The 21,575-nt window shown below is 34.4% G+C and overlaps 1 protein-coding gene across 3 annotated transcripts in view; it reads right to left on the bottom strand.

Annotated features, from left to right (window-relative positions):
- The window catches only part of LOC108737983 (dachshund homolog 1), a 348,890-nt gene that overhangs the window by 208,940 nt on the left and 118,375 nt on the right, over window positions 1-21,575 (bottom strand). For 2 of the 3 annotated variants that reach the window (XM_025974266.1, XM_025974268.1), the window contains exon 2: window positions 18,197-18,333. In XM_025974266.1, the coding sequence (XP_025830051.1) occupies window positions 18,197-18,333 (137 nt within the window). The remainder of the gene's footprint in view (window positions 1-18,196; window positions 18,334-21,575) is intronic. The other variant, XM_025974267.1, reaches the window with a different exon arrangement.

Below are 21,575 nucleotides of genomic sequence, written 5' to 3'. Positions count from 1 at the left end.
AGTGTAGTGGTGGACCCACGTTTCGTCAACGGTTACGAATCGACGCAAAAATTCGCTTGGATTACGCTTATACAATGACAAATTTGCGGTAGAAATGTTTTTTCGAATCAATTTTTGGTCGACTGTTAGCAAACGCGGCACCCATCTTGCACAGAGCTTTTCCATATGCAAATGTTGGTGCAAAATATGTTGCACACGTTCATATGACATCTTACAGGTCTCAGCTATCTCACGCACTTTCAATCAGTGTTGAGTCCATCTCTTTTTTAATTTCCTTCGGCGTTAACCCCTTCAAATAAAAGTATTTGATGACAGCACGATTTTCCTGCTTTTCCATTTTTACGAAAACCACAGAGGCGTCTTGTTCAGCGTGCTGTCAAACCTACACTAGCAAGGAGATCGGGCTGAAACTATAGCTACAAGCTATCCAAGGATGGTACTATAGAATGTCACCTCAAGGTAGGCCTAGTGGCGTCATCTCTTGGTTAGGCCGGAAACTTATCAATCCACCCTCGTATATTAGGTACTGTCTCACCCACGTTTTCTTAGTCTTTTTATTTTCTATACCTTTGATTTTAATGGTTTCACCAACAACAGCGGCTTCTGCTGCAATTAATCTCTCTTTTCGGCCATATTGCTACTAATTTTACTGTCACAATAGACTTTATTGTGTAGACATCTCACTTTTATGGCAGAAATATGAAGGCTGTTGTCATGTGAGACTACTATCAGCGTGAAACCGAGGCTTTAATGAATACCGAATTTTTACGTACGCCAATCAAGGATACCTTTTCTTACCTTAACTTACCTTTACCTAACAATTTCGTCGTTGGTCGTTAAGCTACTATTCCATCCTATCTGAAATATATGACTCTACGACCTGATATGGGCATTTATACACGTCAAAATATTGGTGACTTTCAATTAAAAATTCCGAACAACAACCTACCCATCATATAATACTAGACTTACTATAAAATAAACCGTAAATTTCGTATGGGTTTTAAACATGTAGGGGAGTTACTAATTGAATGCTACTAATGTAGGTTCGTACGTTTAATTTTTTTTTTAACATAGTCCATCGGAAACAGTCTGTAATCTTCCCAACACCCTGCTGATTCGGTGATTGAAATTCAATCCGTTTGTTCGATGGACCGTACGTACGTACTCGTAAAGTTGCAACTACTCGATATTATTTTTTATTTGGATATTTCACTGGCGACTTGGCACAGTCTATTATGGCTTCATATTATCCACATGTTATATCCTTTGCGAGCAGGGGTGCACAGAGATACAGGGTGTACGGGAGGTTCCTGCTATTGTTCGTGATGTTGATTTGAACTGGCATCATTGTTATGAAATGTGAATTGTACAGTATCCCAGACAAATATGATTGATATACGCATACCGTTAATGATTTTTAAGATCATCCGATGTTTTATATTCAAAGCGTAATATCAGGATTTCTTTTTGAATTGGGAATTGGAATTCTCAAATTTTTTTTGGAATTATTTTAACGCGCACATTAAACGTAGATATTTGTTTTTTTAATAAAAAGAAATTGCTTAGCAAACCAAAATGTGTACATGTCTCTGACATAGGTATAACTGGAAAATGTGATTAAACAAACAAACAAGTAGGTATAAAGCAATAAATTTTGCAACTTAAACCATAACTGTAAAATAAAGTAAAGAAGTTAATTGTATTTAACAAAGAAATATGTTTTTTCTATTTTTTCGAAATGAAAAAAGGAAATGTGGCAGATATTGGAAAGTACAATATTGACATAAAAAGGACAATACTAACCGCTTATTAAATAGCTCCTCTAGAAAAATAATATTACAAACATTGGATTTTACTCAAAAAACAACTCCTTGTTACTAATGTTACACAGCAATATTAATATTTCGCGTAATATATTTATTTATTTAAATATCCACATAATTAACATTTGCTTCAGGGGCATTTTTTGTTAGTAACTGCGGTATTGTACCATGCCACAAAAGTTAAAGTCCACTATTATAGTTAATTTTTCATTTACAAGTTTATTTGCATAGATAAGTACAACCAAATAACTAAGTAATAAATAAGTGACATTTTACCGAAGAACTTTTGCATCAATTTTTCGTTTTCATTTGCTTTTATGAATATTAATTCCACCTCCGACTACGAGGGGTTTCGTTCGAGTTGTTACGTAAGCGTAGTCGACTGTGAATTAATTTAATTCGACAGGGAAAAACGAACTGGTCAACTGAACGCATTGTGCAGTCGAATATGAAAAGTAAACAGAGTGATATATGCTGAAAGATGATATCATGTTACAATTGGGGTGGAGTACGGGTGGTCGATGCATTGACGTACCTGCCTGCCAAAGACATTTTCTGTTGCATGCAACCTCAAGTTCAGTTCAATAAAAAATTATTCAGGACAATCAATAAAGGTTCTGCCAATAAGCTTCGTTAAACATTTTTCTATCGAACTTGTCACGATTCCTTGTAGGTACTTATTAATCTCAATATTGTCGCGACTACGTGTTAATTAATTTCAGCTTAGGTTATACAGCGAAAAATAGTATTCAAGGAGGTTCCCTTAGTCTAGAAGGAATATGAAAAACTTTATTATCATTTTATAAGAAAAGTTTTTATTGAAGTCAATTAAAACTTACAATTCCAGGTAAACCTTATCTTGACTAACTATTAACTAACCTTTTAAGGTCTGATTAAATTTCAACTAAACTTTAAAAATTAACCCTGAAATGCTCGAGAAACTATCTAACAGAAAAGGTATAAAATCAGAACAGCTACAGAAACGTCTATAATTTTCACCATCAGAAAAAAAAATAAACGCTGACTTGTGTTATTAAGATTATTAGCTAAATCAAATGATCAATCTTCATATGGGAAATTTTAGGTTTTCCAGTGTCAAAAAGTCGATAATCCGCTCACACTAAACATTGCTTGAAGAATAAAACTAACGAAAAAAATAATTTTCAATAAAATGTCCTACTAAACACGTATGAGGAGGCTTTTAATAATAAAATAGATAACTTCTAAGAATTGGTTGTATCCTAAATCTAACGCTATGGAAGTCAAATATAAATAAGCTAGATAAAGTTAGTAGGACACCTTCTCAGGCATGAAGGATTAGTAAGAGACATATTAGAAGCAGAAACAGGAGTTAAAAAAAGTAGAGGTAGACATATATTATATTACCTAGTGTTCACAAATAGTTAAAGATGTGGGATCTTCTGGTTTTAGGCAAATGCAAAGATTAATTCAGGATAAGAAAGACAGTTTAACCAGTCTTAGGACTGAAGACTTTATGATAGTGATGTCGCACGAACAAAAATGCATAATTTGGTGAGCGTGTGGGATATGTCTTTCCGAAAATATGCTTCTCTTAAACTAACCGCACTTTCAAAATCATTTGAACCGTAATACCCCTTAAAATGCTGTATTTATTGGACTTATATGGACTATCTATTTATTATTTATGTGTAAAGGTGGTTGAAGTAGCTATCTACACAAACTTTTCTATACTATGTAGTAATTTTCGAGAGATGATGTCACCCTTTGATGATTGGATCATATAGCAGAATACGTATCTCTATGTTCGGTTCTCCACCCGTCACTGGTGCGTATCAAATTTTTTATCTTAACTTCTTGATTTAATACAAAAGGCCATACGACGATAAGTATAGTGAATCGGCCCCAGAGAGATATCTGGATTATTTTTTGATGGTATATTGGTAGTTATAACATACGTTAATCCTGAAAATTTAAAACCTCCATTTATTTTGGTTTTTGAATAACTCCGAAAAAACGACAAATCGGAAAATATTTTTTTCTCAAAAAACACTTAACGAATTTGAATTAAATTTATATACGTTATAAAGATATATAAGGGCTATACTCGGAAAAAATAACAGCTCATAATCTTTACAATAATCATTACAAAACAGGCAAGTTTCTCCAAAGTTATTTCGTTTCTTTATGATAACGTTCTAGAACAATTTTGAAATTAACTTTTTTTTATATCTTTTCCAATGTAAAATAACGCAGGTTATTTGATCATTTCATAAGTGCAAGTAACATTAAATACTGAAAACAATAATGTAAATTTTTTAAGTCATCATTGTATTGATTCAATTAGAATCAATTTTATTTTTTNTTATTGATAAAGGTAGCGAGGAAGATTAGTCAGTCGACTAATTAGACGAAGGCAAAAAGTAGTTTTATTATATAAAAAAAATGAAAATTGGAATCAATATAGGGATGTCTGCAAATATTCACGTTCGATGTTTTTGACAGAGCTGTAAAATCCACAAAAATATTCCCAAAAGGCTTAAATGCACGTAAAGCATTTGCAATTAATCGAGCAGGTAAAGTCGGTTGGGAACGACAGAAGCGACGCGGCGGCGGAGGCAACACAGAGAGAAAGAGCACTACGCCGACGATTGTTCGTTTGCGCTTCATTCAGGGGGCGACGAGGAGCGCAACGTGGTGTAGTGTAGTGTGGTGTCGCATCGCATCGCTTCATCCGAAAAATAACCCCGCGCGCGCGTTGTTTCGCCATATACGTTACGTATGTATGGCTGTGCCTTAATTACCGATTGTATGCAACAAAAGCTTTAATAATCGACGTGCCTTTGCAACCGCACATCGCTGTGACAAAAGATACGGATAAATATTTGAACACAACCGAGCCTTTGAATCCCATACACTCCGAATATTTGATAATTGTATCTCAGTTCCCCACAATATTAATTTGTTTCTTCGAATATTTACCCGCTGTTAGATTTAGTGGGAATGGGTTTGGTTTTTTTGATAATCGAAATTGTTTCATTTCTGCTTCCGAATACGAAAACTATTTTGTAAATTTTTTAAATTGCAATGGATGTGATTTTTTTAACGAAAATATTTTCTTATTAGGGATGTTGCTATGTCTCTTTGGTTTCCGTAATACCTACCTGTTTCCTTTTCTACTAATCGTCGTTACGAACTAATTCACTAATAGGTATAGTTCAGTCAGTAATAGTTACCATCTCTGTCATTTGTTAAAGCATCTCAGAAAGAGGCTTTTTCTTTGAATGTTCTTATTCAGACTGGATTTTTTTGAATTTAAGAGGTGATTCAAAATTCTTGAAGTAATTTTTGTATAGTTAGGATGATCAAAATTGGTAAAGTTGCCAATAAATTATCTCTGAAAACAGTCGGATCTTCTTGTTTGTTTCGATTTCGAGCTTTAGTTATTTGATGCGTTTTGAACACGCTCTTGTTAAATTAGGAAATGGTTCATGAGTAGTACTGACAAAGTGAAATGAGATAACCGAATAACAGTAAGCGGTGCAACGGTTAGAGGTTATTTAGGTACGCAAAAGATCAGGGCTTTGTAACTGCCTGGTTAGAATTATATTTTTAAGAAAGCGTCTTTTTGCTTTCCTAAATTCCTAAGAATGTTGAACTTTCTTTAAAATCCGATGTTAGCAACATGCTCAAATTCTGATTATCTGCATCTGATTCTATTACACATTAATTGGTGTAATGTTATTCCTTTTTCTTTATTCGTGTCCGCTGCAATTCCTACCAGACATCTCTTTTCTATGTTTACGATATTCTCTACAACGTTTGTCGTGAGTAAAAGTAGACGTTCTGTCAGCAAACCGCTTGAGTCTAGTTATACTCCTTCTGTAGCGATGTAACCTTTAGTTTGACCGGCGCAAAGTAGAAAAGAACAGCACTAGGCCAGAAAAGAAAGAAAACAACTATCGGCCAAACTCTTAACCGGCGAGGAGCGTATAATCCGTACAGTACTGCACGGAAAAATTGACCATTTTATCCACTAAAATTGCATTGCTCAAATGTGCTGTTATTGGTACCAATTACTATTGAAAATATCAACGAGATATTTATTTATATTTGAAGACATACTAAAGGCTTTAACGCTTATTGTTTTCGACTCGCACTACTATTCATGATTGAACAAAACTTTTGGCAAGTACTGTATGAAAAAGTATGTTTAATGAACAAGAGTCGATAGTATAATGAGCTTTTTCCTCCCTACCTACGATTTTGCCAGCGCGCATCCAAGACATTGGAAGGGGTAGATCGCTAGAGAAAGTAAATGAAGTATAATAAGTTAAAAAAAGAAAGTTAATGTGACAATTTTATTACGGACTATACCAATTTCGAACGTCTCAACTATAGGCAAATTATTCGCATCCATCATTTGACTTATCGTGAGATAGGAGTAAGAAACGTTGACGACGATTTTTTCGAGCGAAAAGTTAATTAAAATATTACTCCTTGATATAATTTGCAAAAATGTACAACGGTTGGTAATAATAAGAGGAAAAACAAAAATCATGTGTGTCAGATAAAGCAGTCGTCTGTAAACAGTTCCACCTATCTACTCACATACACATACACAGACACGTTATATATCTAGGATGCGGTGGCAAAATAAAAGCATACCATTATATTGTGATCTATATTTATTTAGTATGTTGAGAAAAGGATACATCCATACATGTACATAGATATGTACTTTTAAAGATTAAACGGGCAAACAATGCAATCTTAATAAAACATAAAACACCATACTGTCTAGAACTTACCGATCTTAAAATAGCTAAAACAAATGATAAGAAATTACTCCATTATCTTGAAAATATAAAATTTACAACTGTAATTTATTCATTATTAATACAAACAGTGCAATTTCCTCTATAAAATTAAGATGTAGAAAAACTGTTACATGGCCGCTGACAAAAAGTAACATAAATATTTATTCAGTTGTTGGTTGATAGCAAAAAAATATTAATTGGGAAATATAATTGTATCTAAATAAGGGCAAAATAATGAAATTTTCTTAATTTCAGTTGATAAGTTCAAGGAATCTTGCAAACTTGCTATTTTTATACATTCTGTGATTGTGAGTCTTTTGATGATTGAAAACTAGCTTTATACCATCCAACATTAAAAGAACACTTAAAAACCCATCAATGTGATGGCATTGTCAAAAGCGTATAAATTTATTAATTTTTTTCTATCATCAAAACTAATTTTATGGTCCTAATGTTGCTAATACAAGTATGATTTTATTACTTATTAGTCTTGTTTCTGGTCATCGCTTTTGATAAGAACAGTATAAGTTGTACATATTTCGATTGAATATAGGAGTCAGTAAATGGCTAGATCTGAGGATACAGGTACTGCCATAACTAGTACATGATACATTTACTCTAACATAATTTCATTATTTTTCCGTTATTTGATCATAATTACCTACCATTTATTTTAACTTTGTTAAAGTTGGTAAATTTACTTAATTTACGATGTGTCATATTAATAAAATCAACGAAACGTGTATGATATTTATACTTCATTTACTCTTCATAGCTATCATTATTATATTCAAAATGTTTGTGTAAATTTTCGGTTATTTGTGCGAATCTACTCGTAAATTCCGAATCATTTCATCCGGTAAATAAAACAATTTTATAGATAACAGACTTTATTTCTTAACCCGAGTTATATTTCTAAACACAAATACATTATTATTTTATTTATTCTAATTCTCACGATTTCGATTTTGTCCGTTTTTATGGTTGGTACATGGTGTTTGAAGATTGCAAAATCTTTAAAATTCCAAAAGGAATGCATTCATTGACGTTATGTTTATTCCGAAATGACATTTCTTTCCATTACCTAATTCTGCACTGTCTAGTGGAAATATGTTAACAAAAATAACGCATTTCATTACGCCAACTATTCGCGCTGTGGCAAAAACAAAAATCGATTAAACCTGAATTATTCAACAGAGAATGGCGCTACGATAAAACCGTACAAATAACTTTCTAAAACAAAATTATGAATAGCACTGGCATTGTGTAAATAATACAATTGGTATTACAATTTACAGTAAGAAAACCTTTGCAAAATCAGTAATCGAAAAAATTACCTCGGTCTTCAATTCTATAAGTATTTCCTTTTCAAGTTGTCATCTCGTAATATAATAGTTTAAAATTTTGTGTTAAGGGAAATTCATTTATCAGAAGAATATTCATTATAATACCAATAATAAAAAGTTTTTTTACATTTTTTGTGTTGGGGTGTCCCATTTAGCCTTGCGAATGTATAAGACCAAACGAACAAGACCAAGACTAAAATCAAGACCGAATATGCTAGACCAAGACCAAATATGCAAGCCTAAACGAAAAGTTATTACTTCTGGTGTCGGTAAATAGAAAACTTTGTGCTTTAAAAAAAACGTATCAGACTAAATGAGCAAGACCAAGATCGAGACTATGTCAGCAAGAGCAAAACTAAAACTAGAAAGACATTTTTTTAAATTACTAATAGTGGTCAATGTTAATATGCAACATCAACTTGAAATCACTTTTCGATTTTGACCTACTACAAATTTCCTCAAATTAATGAGGAAAATATTTTTTTGACAACAGCAACAAATTAATGAGGAAAATATTTTTCTTGCTGTTGTCAAAAAAATATTTTCCTCATTAATTTGAGGAAATTTGTAGTAGGTCAAAATCGAAAAGTGATTTCAAGTTGATGTTGCATATTAACATTGACCACTATTAGNGTATTAATTTAAATTAAAAAAAAACTTTTATTATTAATTTAATAAATTTTACTGTGTCACTAGCTATCTTCTTGAAAATCATTACAGCATTTATTTTTAAAACTTTTTGAAACATATCATAAAGCATTTTGTTTTATTTACGCTTATTAATTTAATCTTATAATAAAGCTTGAAAGTGTGTGTGCCTGACCAATGTAAGTGGGACATTATGATATTATGAATGTGGCCTGAACAAGATAATGATTGTGCAGTTTTTATAGACCACAAGGGTGAAGAAGTTGCGCAATTATGAGGATACTGTTTGGGAAAATATTGAAGTTCTGAATTTTGTTTTGAGCCAAGTTCGAAGAAATAATCTTTACGCTCGGTAAGAATAAAAACGGAACGAAAACACGGTACAAAAGTGCTATAACAGAAATAAAATAAACACTTCCGAAGATGCGTTTACGAGCGAGTTTCTCATTTCGGTCGAGCAATTACACTTGATGATTCTGTGATTCACAACTTTTTATTAGGTTGGACCATAATTAAACATATTACGTTAGATTGCCCCTCTTATACAGTCCAGCTTTAGTGTTGTGCTTAACTTTTTATTGGCTACTCATAAAAGATGATAAATATAATTAAATTACTCTTTGATTTTATTACTTTATTGGTCGGGTTCTTCGGCTTCGGCTGCAAAGCAACTTTTTCTGGGCCCTTAATATCCCGATGGCGCCCTCTTAAAAAAACGCCGTTAACCTATTCAATAAACCGTATAGCTGTGGAAGCCGTTTAATTTTTCCGATGAATGCTGTAAAAACATAATGACTGGACCAAATAATAATATGACTTCACAAACTCACAAGAACAGGTTTATTATCAACTTCTTATTAATCCATCGTCTGCTTCTCTGTACTGTTTCGTTATTTATTTTTATTTAGCATTGAGTCGGAATTTCTTACTATTAAAGTCTATAATTGTGGTGCACATCATAATTTAAAGGATAGTTCTATACAGTAGAACTAACATAACACAAACTAAAATAACTTTGGGTTAAATAAGGTAGGATAAGTTGTGGTGTGCAATAGTTCTTCTTTTCGACTTGGGGGGTCAACCGGCTTTTCTTACACCCTCTTATAGGTGAGGCTCTAAATCCAATATTGTTGCTGTACTTTTATGATCAGTTCGAATCGGTAGCTCTCAAACTCGTGAGGTTAAAGACTGGTTGGACACGCACCTCCACTCTTTCCTATCCTGAGATAATTTTCGCATTTCCCTAAAACTAGAACAACCCATTCTTAACTATTTGCGAACAGTAATCTAATCTAGGTCTACCTTTACCCTTCCTAACTTCCGTTTCTGCCTCTAATATGTCCCTGACTAGACCTTTATGCCTGACAAGGTGTCCTACCAACCTATATCATCTCGCCTATTTCTTATTCCATAGCACCCTCTATTCTCCTACCCTTTCTAATACCTCTTCGTTTCTAACCTCTATCCACGGTGTCCTCATCATTCGTCTGTAACACCACATTTCAATAGCTTTCAACCTTTTCTTTTCCGTCGCGCCCACTTCCCCGTTACGTACCTGTAAACTGTTTGTTTATAAAAAAAAATGTGTAAAACACATTCCCAAATTTTGTAAATTCTTCATAATTGGAACATTTTAAGTCATCTCCGATCTCCAAGAAGCAAAAGCTATGCTTTCGGAAAAGCCAGAAGACGGAAGTTTTACACTTATACTACATGATACATCAGTGGGAAGGGGTCTTCAAAAATCCCACGCTTGGTCACAGGAACGGGATGAGGGGCGTTTATGTTTTCGTCACGTAGTCAATATCCTCTAGGGAAATCTCGCTCTTTTCCGAACCATATTCAAAACTTTCTACTTGCAATTTTTTTAAACCGTTTCTATGGTTTACTATGTGAAGACTAGAGGGGGAGGGGGTCTTGCCATATACTACGGGTGGTCACCGAGAAGGGCAGGGAGGGGGAGAGTGAAAAATTATAAAACAAGAAATGGGTAACGTAGTATGAGTACGTTCCCTTTAAAGTTTAAAAAGGAATTTGTAACAGAAAATTTATACATAATTTGAAATACCGTGATTTTGTTGTTATTACGTTTGAATTGACCCTTTTGGTTAGATTTGTATTTCAGTTATAATAAAGTGTCGATTGTGCTCCAAGTCGCTTAACTTGGAACATACGCCAAAATACGTAATAAACGTAATATGAAGTCAGAAATGATATAATAAAGTCACTAATGAAACGAACTGAAACAACTTACTCGAATAAGGCAACGTATTATATTCTATTAATACACTTACACACATACGCGAACTATAATTCGAGAACTAATCAAATATTTTTTCCAATTTTACTGTCATTTATGACACGATAAATAAGGGGATAAAATAAAAGCTACGGCGACTATATGTGGCACTAAAACGGCCTTGTAAAACCCAGACCTAATAATAATTAAACGGGTCGTTAAAACAAACGTCCGAAGATAATCTATAACCGTTAATAAATAAATGTCGGAATCGGACAAAATAAAATCCCTTTTTCTTGTCGGCATAACTAGTAAAAAGTGTCTCCTTTTTCTTTATTTTTTTGTCTGACATTTACGCATTTGCAAAAATCATATTCATACCACCTTAGCAACAGTATGGCGGTCCGCTCCTTTAGGGGTTGTATATAAACCGTATGGCCCTTTTTTAGCTACTTTTCAACCCCCCTTCTCCCTACGGTCTACCATGGTTTTACCCTTAGACCCTCCCCCAAAACAATGTGTTCTTTGTAACATTTTTTAAAATAAAATTTTATTGTAATTGTTTATTCAAAANCAACAATAACCATTTCTTTTACTTGTTATTGTGGCTGTCAGGTGGACGTAGCGATGTGAATGAATGTTTTTTTTTCTCAAGCAACAATTGTAATACGAGGTGAGCTTGATCATTGTAACGATAGCTGTGCAGCGTAAAGAAAACAAAAATAAAATTTTATTGTAATTGTTTATTCAAAAAAATATGAAACAGTAAAATTCGGATGTGGTGATTCTTTTATTCTGTCTACCACAGGAAATACGTCATCTTATTCGTTGGAAATATAAAAATCTTAAACAGTAAAAGGCCACGTAGTTCAGGCACTAACATACCCCCCCCCCATCGATCAATTGAATCAGAATAACGTTTGGTAGACCCCGCCCCTCTTTTTTCAAGTAAATGCATTATACAATCAATAAAATAGGAGATAGAAAAGAAAAAACTTTGGGGTAGTTATTTCCAACGTAATTTCTGAATGTGGTCTTCGGTTTTCGAAAGTTTTTTTTTGACTTTTGTTAAAGAAACCACAATTTTATTTATTGGTACCGTTTAAAATCAAATAGGTTAGCATGGGTTCCGCTACCATAAAATGATGGTATACGTTATTACTAATGCTCAGCAGTTCTCTAATTACGGGTTGTCACGTTTGAAAAGCGGTGCTGCGCCGGGCTCTTATTATTCCTGTGTCTGTCTATCTGTCGGTCATTTAATGTGGTTAATCTGAAACACTTCTGAGAACATCACCGTAAATAATACACGTAATTCCATTATATTTTATATACGTGCATACACACAAACGTATGTATAAATGTGGTGTAGATGTGTATTCGATTTTTTTTACTGTAATAATGCGATTCTTCGTATGTAAAACGAACTGCTCACCATCAAACTACGCTCATTTATTTACTTTCCATTAAGTTCTTATACGCATTTGCACTCACTCAGGTCGTTTTCTTATCATTAATGAGATTTTATTTCAAGAATACGACCATTTACCGAACACAAGAATATAAAGCTTAGCAATTTACAAGTACTTTAAAATGGTCGTAGATTTAATTCGATGATAATTATTTTTATAGTGTATTTTATTTTTAATCATAAAACAATTTCTCAAAAATTGTCAGCTGTTCCTTTCTGGTACAAGAGCCTATAAATGCAGGAAATCACAACAGGTCCAATTTTGTTCAATTCTGGTCCGAGCATAACAAATGTCTGGTTTGTTACTTAGGTCCAAGCCAAGCCAGCAAGCTTGGTACACGACTTCCCAGCCAAAGCCGAACCAAAACTTGGTGGGCAACCCTACCCCAGAATTGGGCAGCCAATATTATGGCAATATTTGATGAACAATATTAGCCTAAAATTTTCTCAGTCAGAACAAAATTAATCTAAGATCTGGTAACTGCGGCGCATACCATCTTGTTGGATGTAGCTTGGCGAAACGTTTATATACCTAACCTTGATACTCGAAACTTTATCAAACATTAATCCAAACGTAAATAGGCGAGATAGGTTGGTAGGACACCTTCTCAGGCATGAAGGTCTAGTCAGAGACATATTAGAGGCAGAAACAGGAGTGAGGAGGGGTAGAGGTAGACCTAGATTAGATTACTCTTCGCAAATAGTTAAGGATGTGGGCTGTTCTAGTTTTAGGAAAATGCGAAGTTTAGCTCAGGATATGAAAGAGTGGAGGTGCGTGTCCAACCAGTCTTAAGACTGATGACCTTATGATGATGATACCTGATTGTCCAGTATTGGCCAGACTCGTTAATAAACCTAACCTTAGCATTTAAAGATTACCAGAACTTTGGACCAGTATTGACAACCTAATGTTCGCTGCCCAAGTATTTGACCAAACTTAACGAAACGTTAATGTACCTGGCTGTGGCATCTGACGATTGACTGAACTTTGACGATTATTGACAAGCCTAAGCTTGTCTTCCCACTACTGGTCCAAGTTTAAGCCTGTTCTCAAGTCCGGTATTTCCTACATGAGAACGTGGAAACGTACACCAGGTATATCTTTTCCAGCGTGGTTTGCTATGTTGATCTCGAATCTGGTCTCAGGATTTCAAAAGAGAAAAATATTTTGAAGTATCCTAATTTGAAATTCCAAAAATTTGCAAGCATTACTAGTTAAATAAAAGGAGAAAATAACCAACAGAGTAATCATCTTCGACTTATCTATTATCGCTGAGTTATTAGAATCGCGCTTTAGAATTGTCTCACCACATTAAGATTTTAATATATATTAAGCCAAAAATTCTAATGATACCTAATTTGGTTTATTTGATTTTCTAATAGGAATATCTGGAAAATTAAACGTATTGGAACTTTTCTGTGTTTTATTGTAAAAACTCCACTGTTGGTACTTATTGAGCCCTAACCTCCTCGATTAACGCGAACGATCTTAGTGACCTTTTGGTTTTGTTGACTAATAAAATCAGGGTGAGCGACAACGTTTGATCGGTTCTCTGAGTTTAGCCTAAGTGGTACTACTACAAAAGTTAATTTCACTTATTTCTCGTGTGTTTGCAAATATTTAATTTCCGAACAGTTATTTTAATCAAAACAGTTAGGGATAGGAGCAGCAGGTACGTGGCTTCCTTAAATTGTACAGCCAGTGACTGTTGAGTTTTTTTCGATGGTTTCCTGCGCAGTAAGCAACCGCTAGTACGAAAATTGATACGCAGTCGCTCATCGCGCAGCGGACCCGTCGTTTTCTATGCTTTATAAATGATGATGCTTTTTAGACTAACATTGGACTAAGTTAATGAAGATCTCTAACGTCATATATACGTTTTTTATGTCTGTAGTTGGTCGTTAACGGTCGAGTAGCCACGGCGAAAGTTTTTCAAATGGAGTTTTCTTTTAAGATATTTGTTATTCTTAAAATAAATTAGTCATCACATCCTTGCTACTGTTTCTAGTTAAAAAAATATTTCCTTTCTAAATGTAAGTGATACAATAATAGTGATGCATTTCCCCTTCTTATAATTAACTTCTGTCATTTTAATTTCGAAAGCTTCTCTAAAACGATTACGGAGAGTGGCATGCGATACGAATCGAGCCAGCTTCGATTTCTTTCACAATAATAGGAGTACTGACAGCTGTAAAGTGTATGTTATTAAGCGTTTGAAATCGTGTTTTCAGAGGGAATGCATGATACTAACAGATAATAGCGTTTTAAACGATCCAAATAGTTTAATGGAATTGCATTCGTAAACATTTCAGTCATTTTATTACAACTGTTTCTAAGTAAATTCAAATATGCTCCTGATCTTTGAATAAATGAAGCAGCAAGTAACAGTAACATTTATTTTTAGTTTTGACATGATAATTGAACAAAACATATGGGTAAAATAGTAAAATAGGATGTCTTAAAAAGGAGTAAAAAATTATTAAAAATCTAAAAATTAAAAAACAAAGTTGTTAAAGCATTGTTTTAACAATGCTTTCGTGCTTTTAATTAGGTATTATGCCTTTTGTCTTATCCTTATTAATAATTTCCAAAGTATTTCGAAACAAATAGGTACAACTGTAGTCGAATAGCCAAAGAACAATGTCTGCGATATCATTTACAATTCTGAGATTTTATGAATGTAAAAACAAGTGAAACTTGTAATTTCTTGAGAATTAGAATTGCATTAGGATCAACAATAACCATTTCTTTTACTTGTTATTGTGGCTGTCAGGTGGACGTAGCGATGTGAATGAATGTTTTTTTTTCTCAAGCAACAATTGTAATACGAGGTGAGCTTGATCATTGTAACGATAGCTGTGCAGCGTAAAGAAAACAAAAATAAAATTTTATAATTACACTTCCTGTGTTAGCATAGACACGGTAGTATAACGTAAATTAAGGTAAAGAAACAGTTAAAGCAGTTTCGCGTTTTCCGAATAGAAAATTAAAACATCAAAATCAGCGACATGTGTGAAGATCATCAACCGAGTTTTTAGATGTTTGCAGATGACATTAAAGAAAAATAAATTACAAAAGTAATAGCAGTATTAGCATCTAGCGAGGAGAAGAGGTAGAGGTAGCCTTAAATAAAGTGGAAGCGATGTTGACAAAACAGTATTATATGAAACTAAATAAAAGTAAAACAGAAATACTGGTATGTAAGGGAGAAAAAGTAGGGAAGGAGCGAATATAAAGATAGGAGATGGAAAATTAGAAATTGTGGCTGATTTTCGATGTCTTGGAAGTCAGACAACCCTGGATGGAAGGAATACTAGAGATATACAAAATAGGATATCACAGGGTCGGGTAGCCTTCAACAAAAAGAAGTCACTTCTGTGCTCGCGAAAGGGTAATTTAGAAAGTCGAAAAATATTGTTAAAGGTATATGTTTGGAGCGCGGCGAGGTTAGAAGCGTTTGAAATGTGGTGTTACAGGCGAATGATGAGGATACCGTGAATAGAGAAGGTTAGAAATAAAGAGATATTAGAAAGAATAGGAGAACAGAGGACTTTATGGAAGTCAATAAGAAATAGGAGAGATAAGTTGGTAGGACATCTTCTTAGGCATAAAGGTCTAGTCAGACACATATTAAAAGCAGGAACAAGAGTTAAGAGAAGTAGAGATATACCTAGATTAGATTCTAGTTTTAGGAAAATGCACACATTAGCTCAGAATATTAGGAAAGATTGGAGGTGCGTGTCCAGTCAGTCTTACAACTGACGACCATATAATGATCAAAAGTAATAGGGGTGAAATCCAGCGTAAATTAAACGAAAATTAACGAAATTCGTACAAAGAATACAGGATTATTTACTGATGGTATTTGAAATGTGATTCCTTCACGCGTTTGTTCATTCTAACCAGTTCTCCTACCCCCTTAAAAAGGTAACCACTCGAGGATTCTATAGCTAGTCGATATTCAAAATCAATTATGTACTTATTAAAAGAACAGCCTAATCGATGCTGTAATATTTATAGCGGCAAAGAAAATTAAATTATTTGCGATCGTTTGCAGTAATCTACAGTAAATATGAAATTTGTTGTAATGGTCCTTTTTACGAAAAAGTAACCCTTGCACCTGCGCAAAAAACCCAAACAGAAATGCACGTTGCGATATTTTAAATTCCAGTTTGAAACGATCTTGCAAAATCGACTGTGATGGAATTAACGAATCGACTTGCAACCGACTTCGTCTACTAGTAATCATGAGCAACACGTAAGACCGCCTCCTTTGAATCCCATTGCTCTCGTGTCAGTTGCAGATTGTATCAGAAATAAAATTGCTATTTAATCCACTTCTGCTGTTGCCCTCGAAATGTTGAGTGTACGTATATTAAGTTTAACAGGCACGGATCGCTGTTGCTTTCCAGCGCACTTTTCCCCTTTTAATTGCTCGACGTCACGAAAATGGAATTTCACTGCAACCTATCGAGGTGTAACAACCATGGTGTTCAAGCAAAAACACACCCCACAATTCGATCCCTTATTGGGATTTTTAAATTTTATTCGTTAATTCGCACCATTTTATGTCATGAAAATCAGTTTTATGAGGGAGACTACCACAAATATGATGCTGTAGCTATAATTACATATGTAATATGTGTGCTATCAATTGTCAAATTGTCACTCTTACGTTATTTAGTTAATTAAAAGTGCTTGTAAACATATGAAGGAAGAATACCATGTCCTAATGAAGGCGCAACTTACTTTTAAGGGTTTAGTGTTTTCGTCTGCCTGTCTATGACAACGTAACTCTATAATCCTACCTAATAATAACATTTCATTACCCGACTAGAATTTTTGGGAAGGTATAAATAGGGTCCCTATTTTAGACGTTGCCTCGTTCAGACCCCATGTAGTTGCCCCAAAAGAAATCAAATGGTATATTATGCCTTTTGTCTCACATGCATCATTCTGAATGCTATGTGACTTTCGTTAGGAAAAATTTTGCTCGCCGAGTTAAAAATTCTTGGTAGAATCAAAATCGGCTATACGACTATACCAGTTCATCATTTTCAAACACAGTTTACAATCATATTCACATGTTAGTAGTTAGATATATTTAAAGTTTGCCTAATCGAACTCCCATAATAATTGTCATACCTACTTGTGTTATGTTTGCCTAATAAGACCCTAATAGTGTAGGCACATCAGTTCACTATCGTCGATTTCCAAATGAGGAATTTATGGAGAAGTCAAACAAGATCCGCACGCTACATGAGGCATTCCCTTATCCGTTTTCTCTTATTGTACCCATAATAATGACATTTACAATGAAAAGGAGAAGTTAGATGTAAAATTGTATTTTTCTTATTATCTTTAAATAATGTTGCCCCCTATTGGTGTAATAAAGTATAAGTTGAAGAGTTTGAACAGAAAAACCTGTAAAACCTATTCTTGCTTTAGAAGTTGATTTAGGCTTTCACGGTTGTCATCTGAAGAAACTGGATTTCCAGATTCTAACTGCGTCTTATTGATGAAAGCTCTATGACGGATCATGGTAGTGCTTCCAACGCTCTTGGCGAACTGTTCAGCAACAGCATTGGAAATCCTGCATCCACAACATGAAGTTCCTGAAGATGTCCCTTGTGATAGGATATAAAACATCGAACACTTTTGATACCACTGTGATCTGTCATGGAAAATGTTACGCTTAGAATCCAGAAATCCAGTTTCTTTCTACTCATACAATATTTATTTATTACCTTCTCGAACGACTACATAGAACTTGCGAAAACGTATCGGCATAATTTGGAAATCATAGTTCATTTTTATGAACTTCTATTACGTGTTTATATTGAATAAATAATTAAAAAAAACTTACCTCCCATGTGCCCGTTTTCGTAAGGGGAGTAGTCACCGTTCTCCAGTCTGTGTTTCTTAATTTGGTGCTGATACTGGTGGGAGGCAGCTAAGCTAAGTCCTACTGGCGCACGTTTGGGCGGGCGTCCGGGCCTGGAACTGCAACAATAGTAGAGAGTACTGTGGTTAAAACACGCGCGGGTTAGTATAAATTAATGAACATTATATTATTAAATGCATAGAGTAAAAATGTTTCAAGAAAGATTTTCAGATGAAATCTGTCCTGAAGTTGTAGCTGCAAAGCACACAAAATGACTTCAGAAATACAGTAAAACCACACGGTTGGTTAATAGTAGTATGAAAATGTCTTTCGGTAGGTAGATGGGTCCACCAATGTATTAAAATTAATAAAAGTTTCCAGTGGTGGCTCGTGCTGTCAAAAATAGGCGAAGAGTAAAATTGCGAAAAACAAGAGAAACTAATTACGGTGATGCCGAATTCCCTCCCGCAGGTAGTTTTGGTTAAAATATAGATAGTCGAATTCCCTCCCGGGTACTAGCCGAGTTCCCTCTTTATGACTTTATAGTAGCAATTAGCACTCAAGGTCATCCGCCTCCATTTGAAGGCAATTGATGTATAATTAGGAGGGAATTCGACATATCGAAAATTTTAACCCTAATTAAAAGTAGGTATATGGGAGGGAACTAAGCATTATCCACTAATTAGGTATAAAGGTATAATATCCCTTAGAATATGTGCTTGAGTTTCCAGCAGGGTAGCTGTATAGTTCGTAAAGGCAGATGCCTTGAGGAAGTTCCTCGTGTGAGAGCGAAACGTTGGGAGATTGTAAACAAAAATAGCTTTTGGCCTGAACTAGTTCAGAGTGATTTTCATTCCATTGAATTTCAACAGAGAAAATAAAGTGATAAATATTGAGCGTTGAAATGGTTTGCAATAAAGATACATACAGAAAATAAAAACGCTCCATATGCCCCGAAAAGGTTTATTCGAACTGAGCGAATGATTTTCACGCTTATTTTGTTCAATGGGCGCTCAAAAAGCGAAGTCGTTTAGCCCAAGGCTACGCAAAAACCAGTTTGCTCGCGTGTCAACTGTATAAATGATTGAATCCACGCAAAAGTGTTAATAACGTAATCTAAATCAACCCCCTGGCTTATTATTAAACAGTACATCGGTTCGTGAAATATGAGTTGAACGATTTTCCACCATTATCGTTCATTTTCATTCTACGAAAATCTATTAGCAAATACCACTCTGTAACTGTTAACGACAAACGCGGCAAACTGCAACTTTGCTTAATTGATTGATTATTGTTTATCGTTCTTTTTTTAACAATCCGTTTATTGAAAACTACCTGCTTGAAAAAATAAATACCTTCAAATATTTAACTGTGGAAATCTGTTACATGTAAATATTGATAAAAAATGAAAAGACTATTTTTAGGAAATATATCGATTACAATTACAGTAGAACGCCGATTATCCGAACGCCGATTATCCGAACGCCGATTAACCGAATCGCCAATTATCCGAATCGGTCCTAAGCGTAATATAAAAAATTAAAATCAAGCACTGTAAGTAAGTACATAATGTAATTTTTGTTTTGTTTTGTTTTGTTGTCACAAGTTGAAACTCGGCTGGAGTCCAAATATATTGTTGAAAGCTAGAGGCAAGATACTACATGTTTTGCGTCGCGCGGCTTTAACTGAAAATTTAAAGTAAAAGCTAATACTGTTAGTAATCGTGGTGATTATAATTAATATTTCATGAAAATATAGTGTTTAGTTAGATATTTATAGCTAAAAATTATTATCAAAAATTGTATGAACAAAGTGCCCTTTTTCTCATTTTCTATAGGAATATAGTTAATGGTAAATTCGTCCTCAGCATCTAGAAGTGTCTATGGTTTACATTCCATACGTGCTTCAATAAATGTGAATTTAATTTGTAACCCGTAATGGTTATGCGGGTTTCTGCATCTCATATATTATTTATTATCCTTGCTTGCCAATGCTTCATAATTACGTCAATGTGTTTCCTTGTAAAGTGGTAAATATATTCTCTGTGTGATTTGCGCGGTAGCAACTGTAGCTGACAAATTAACGTTGCAAGTAACAACCGTCTAATTTGTTTTCGATATTATATACCGATTGCTGATGCATTAATTAACAGTATTAATTACCTACAACAACCAACATCCGCCAATGCAATAGTTACATACCTATGATGTCGTGTCGATTATATGTATATGTATTTCATACTGTAGGTTACGTTATAGACTATTCAATTAGCTATATAAATCATGATGGTAGTACTGATTTTGGCTGTTTCTGAGCTTCATTCATCATCATATTCATAAGGTCGTCAGTCCTAAGACTGGTTGGACACGCATCTCCACTCTTTCCTGTCCTGAGCTAATCTTCGCATTTCCCTAAAACTAGGACATCTCAAATCCTCAACTATTTGCGAACAGTAATCTATTCTAGGTCTAACTCTATTCCTCTTAACTCCTGTGTCTACCTTTAGTTATAGTTGTAGTGTCTTTAATGATGATGATCGCGTCTTCGATGTGTAGATTAAAAAGTAGCGGTGACAGTGTGGATCTTTGTCTGACTCCCTTCCTAATATTTACTTCTCTACGTTGCAGCCCCATCTCTATAACTGCCTGTTGCTCTTTATACATACAAAGTATCACTCTTCTATCTCTGCAACTCATCCCTACATTTTTAAGTATATTTAACATCTTGTCCCATTTAACATTGTCAAAAGCTTTTGCTAAATCTACAAATCCTATGTACGCACTCTTTCGTTTTTCTATCGTTTTCTCTATTGTTACCCGTAAAGCTAAAATTACCTCCCTCGTTGGGAGTTCTTCCTCCCTTTTTTCCCTCCTCCTCTGTACAATTCTACTTAAGAGTTTTGCCGCATGGGAAGTTCGCACATATTTCTGTCCTTATTTCAATTTTTTTTGTTTTAGAAAAACATTTGTTTTCGTTTTTGTTTTCTTCATACAATAGGAATCCTTAGTGATGTAACAACAGATAAAATTGACTTGCTTCCGTGGTCAACAAAGTATAGATACATGCATTTGTGATTTCTACAAAGATAAGAAGCAACTAGAAGAGTATAGTTATTATAGAGCAGGAGCAACTGATTAATCTGAGGTTGTATGTTAGTATAACCGTAATTTTTGTCGGATTAAGGATTTTTTTAAGTCAAGTGGCAACGCTGCTGGCTGAGATCGCATAACGTTTATTACCACGAAAGATCGTACGCAAGAACGGGAATCGACTATGAATCAAGGCAGCAGTGGCCGCAGGGCCGTATTGTTTATCAGCTGTCCAGTAGCAGTCTCCCATGCTCGCGGTTATTGGGGCCGTT

This window comes from Agrilus planipennis, unplaced genomic scaffold, assembly GCF_000699045.2.
Source record: "Agrilus planipennis isolate EAB-ADULT unplaced genomic scaffold, Apla_2.0 scaffold109, whole genome shotgun sequence".
NCBI lineage: Eukaryota > Metazoa > Arthropoda > Insecta > Coleoptera > Buprestidae > Agrilus > Agrilus planipennis.
This window is presented reverse-complemented; position numbering and strand designations above follow the sequence as displayed.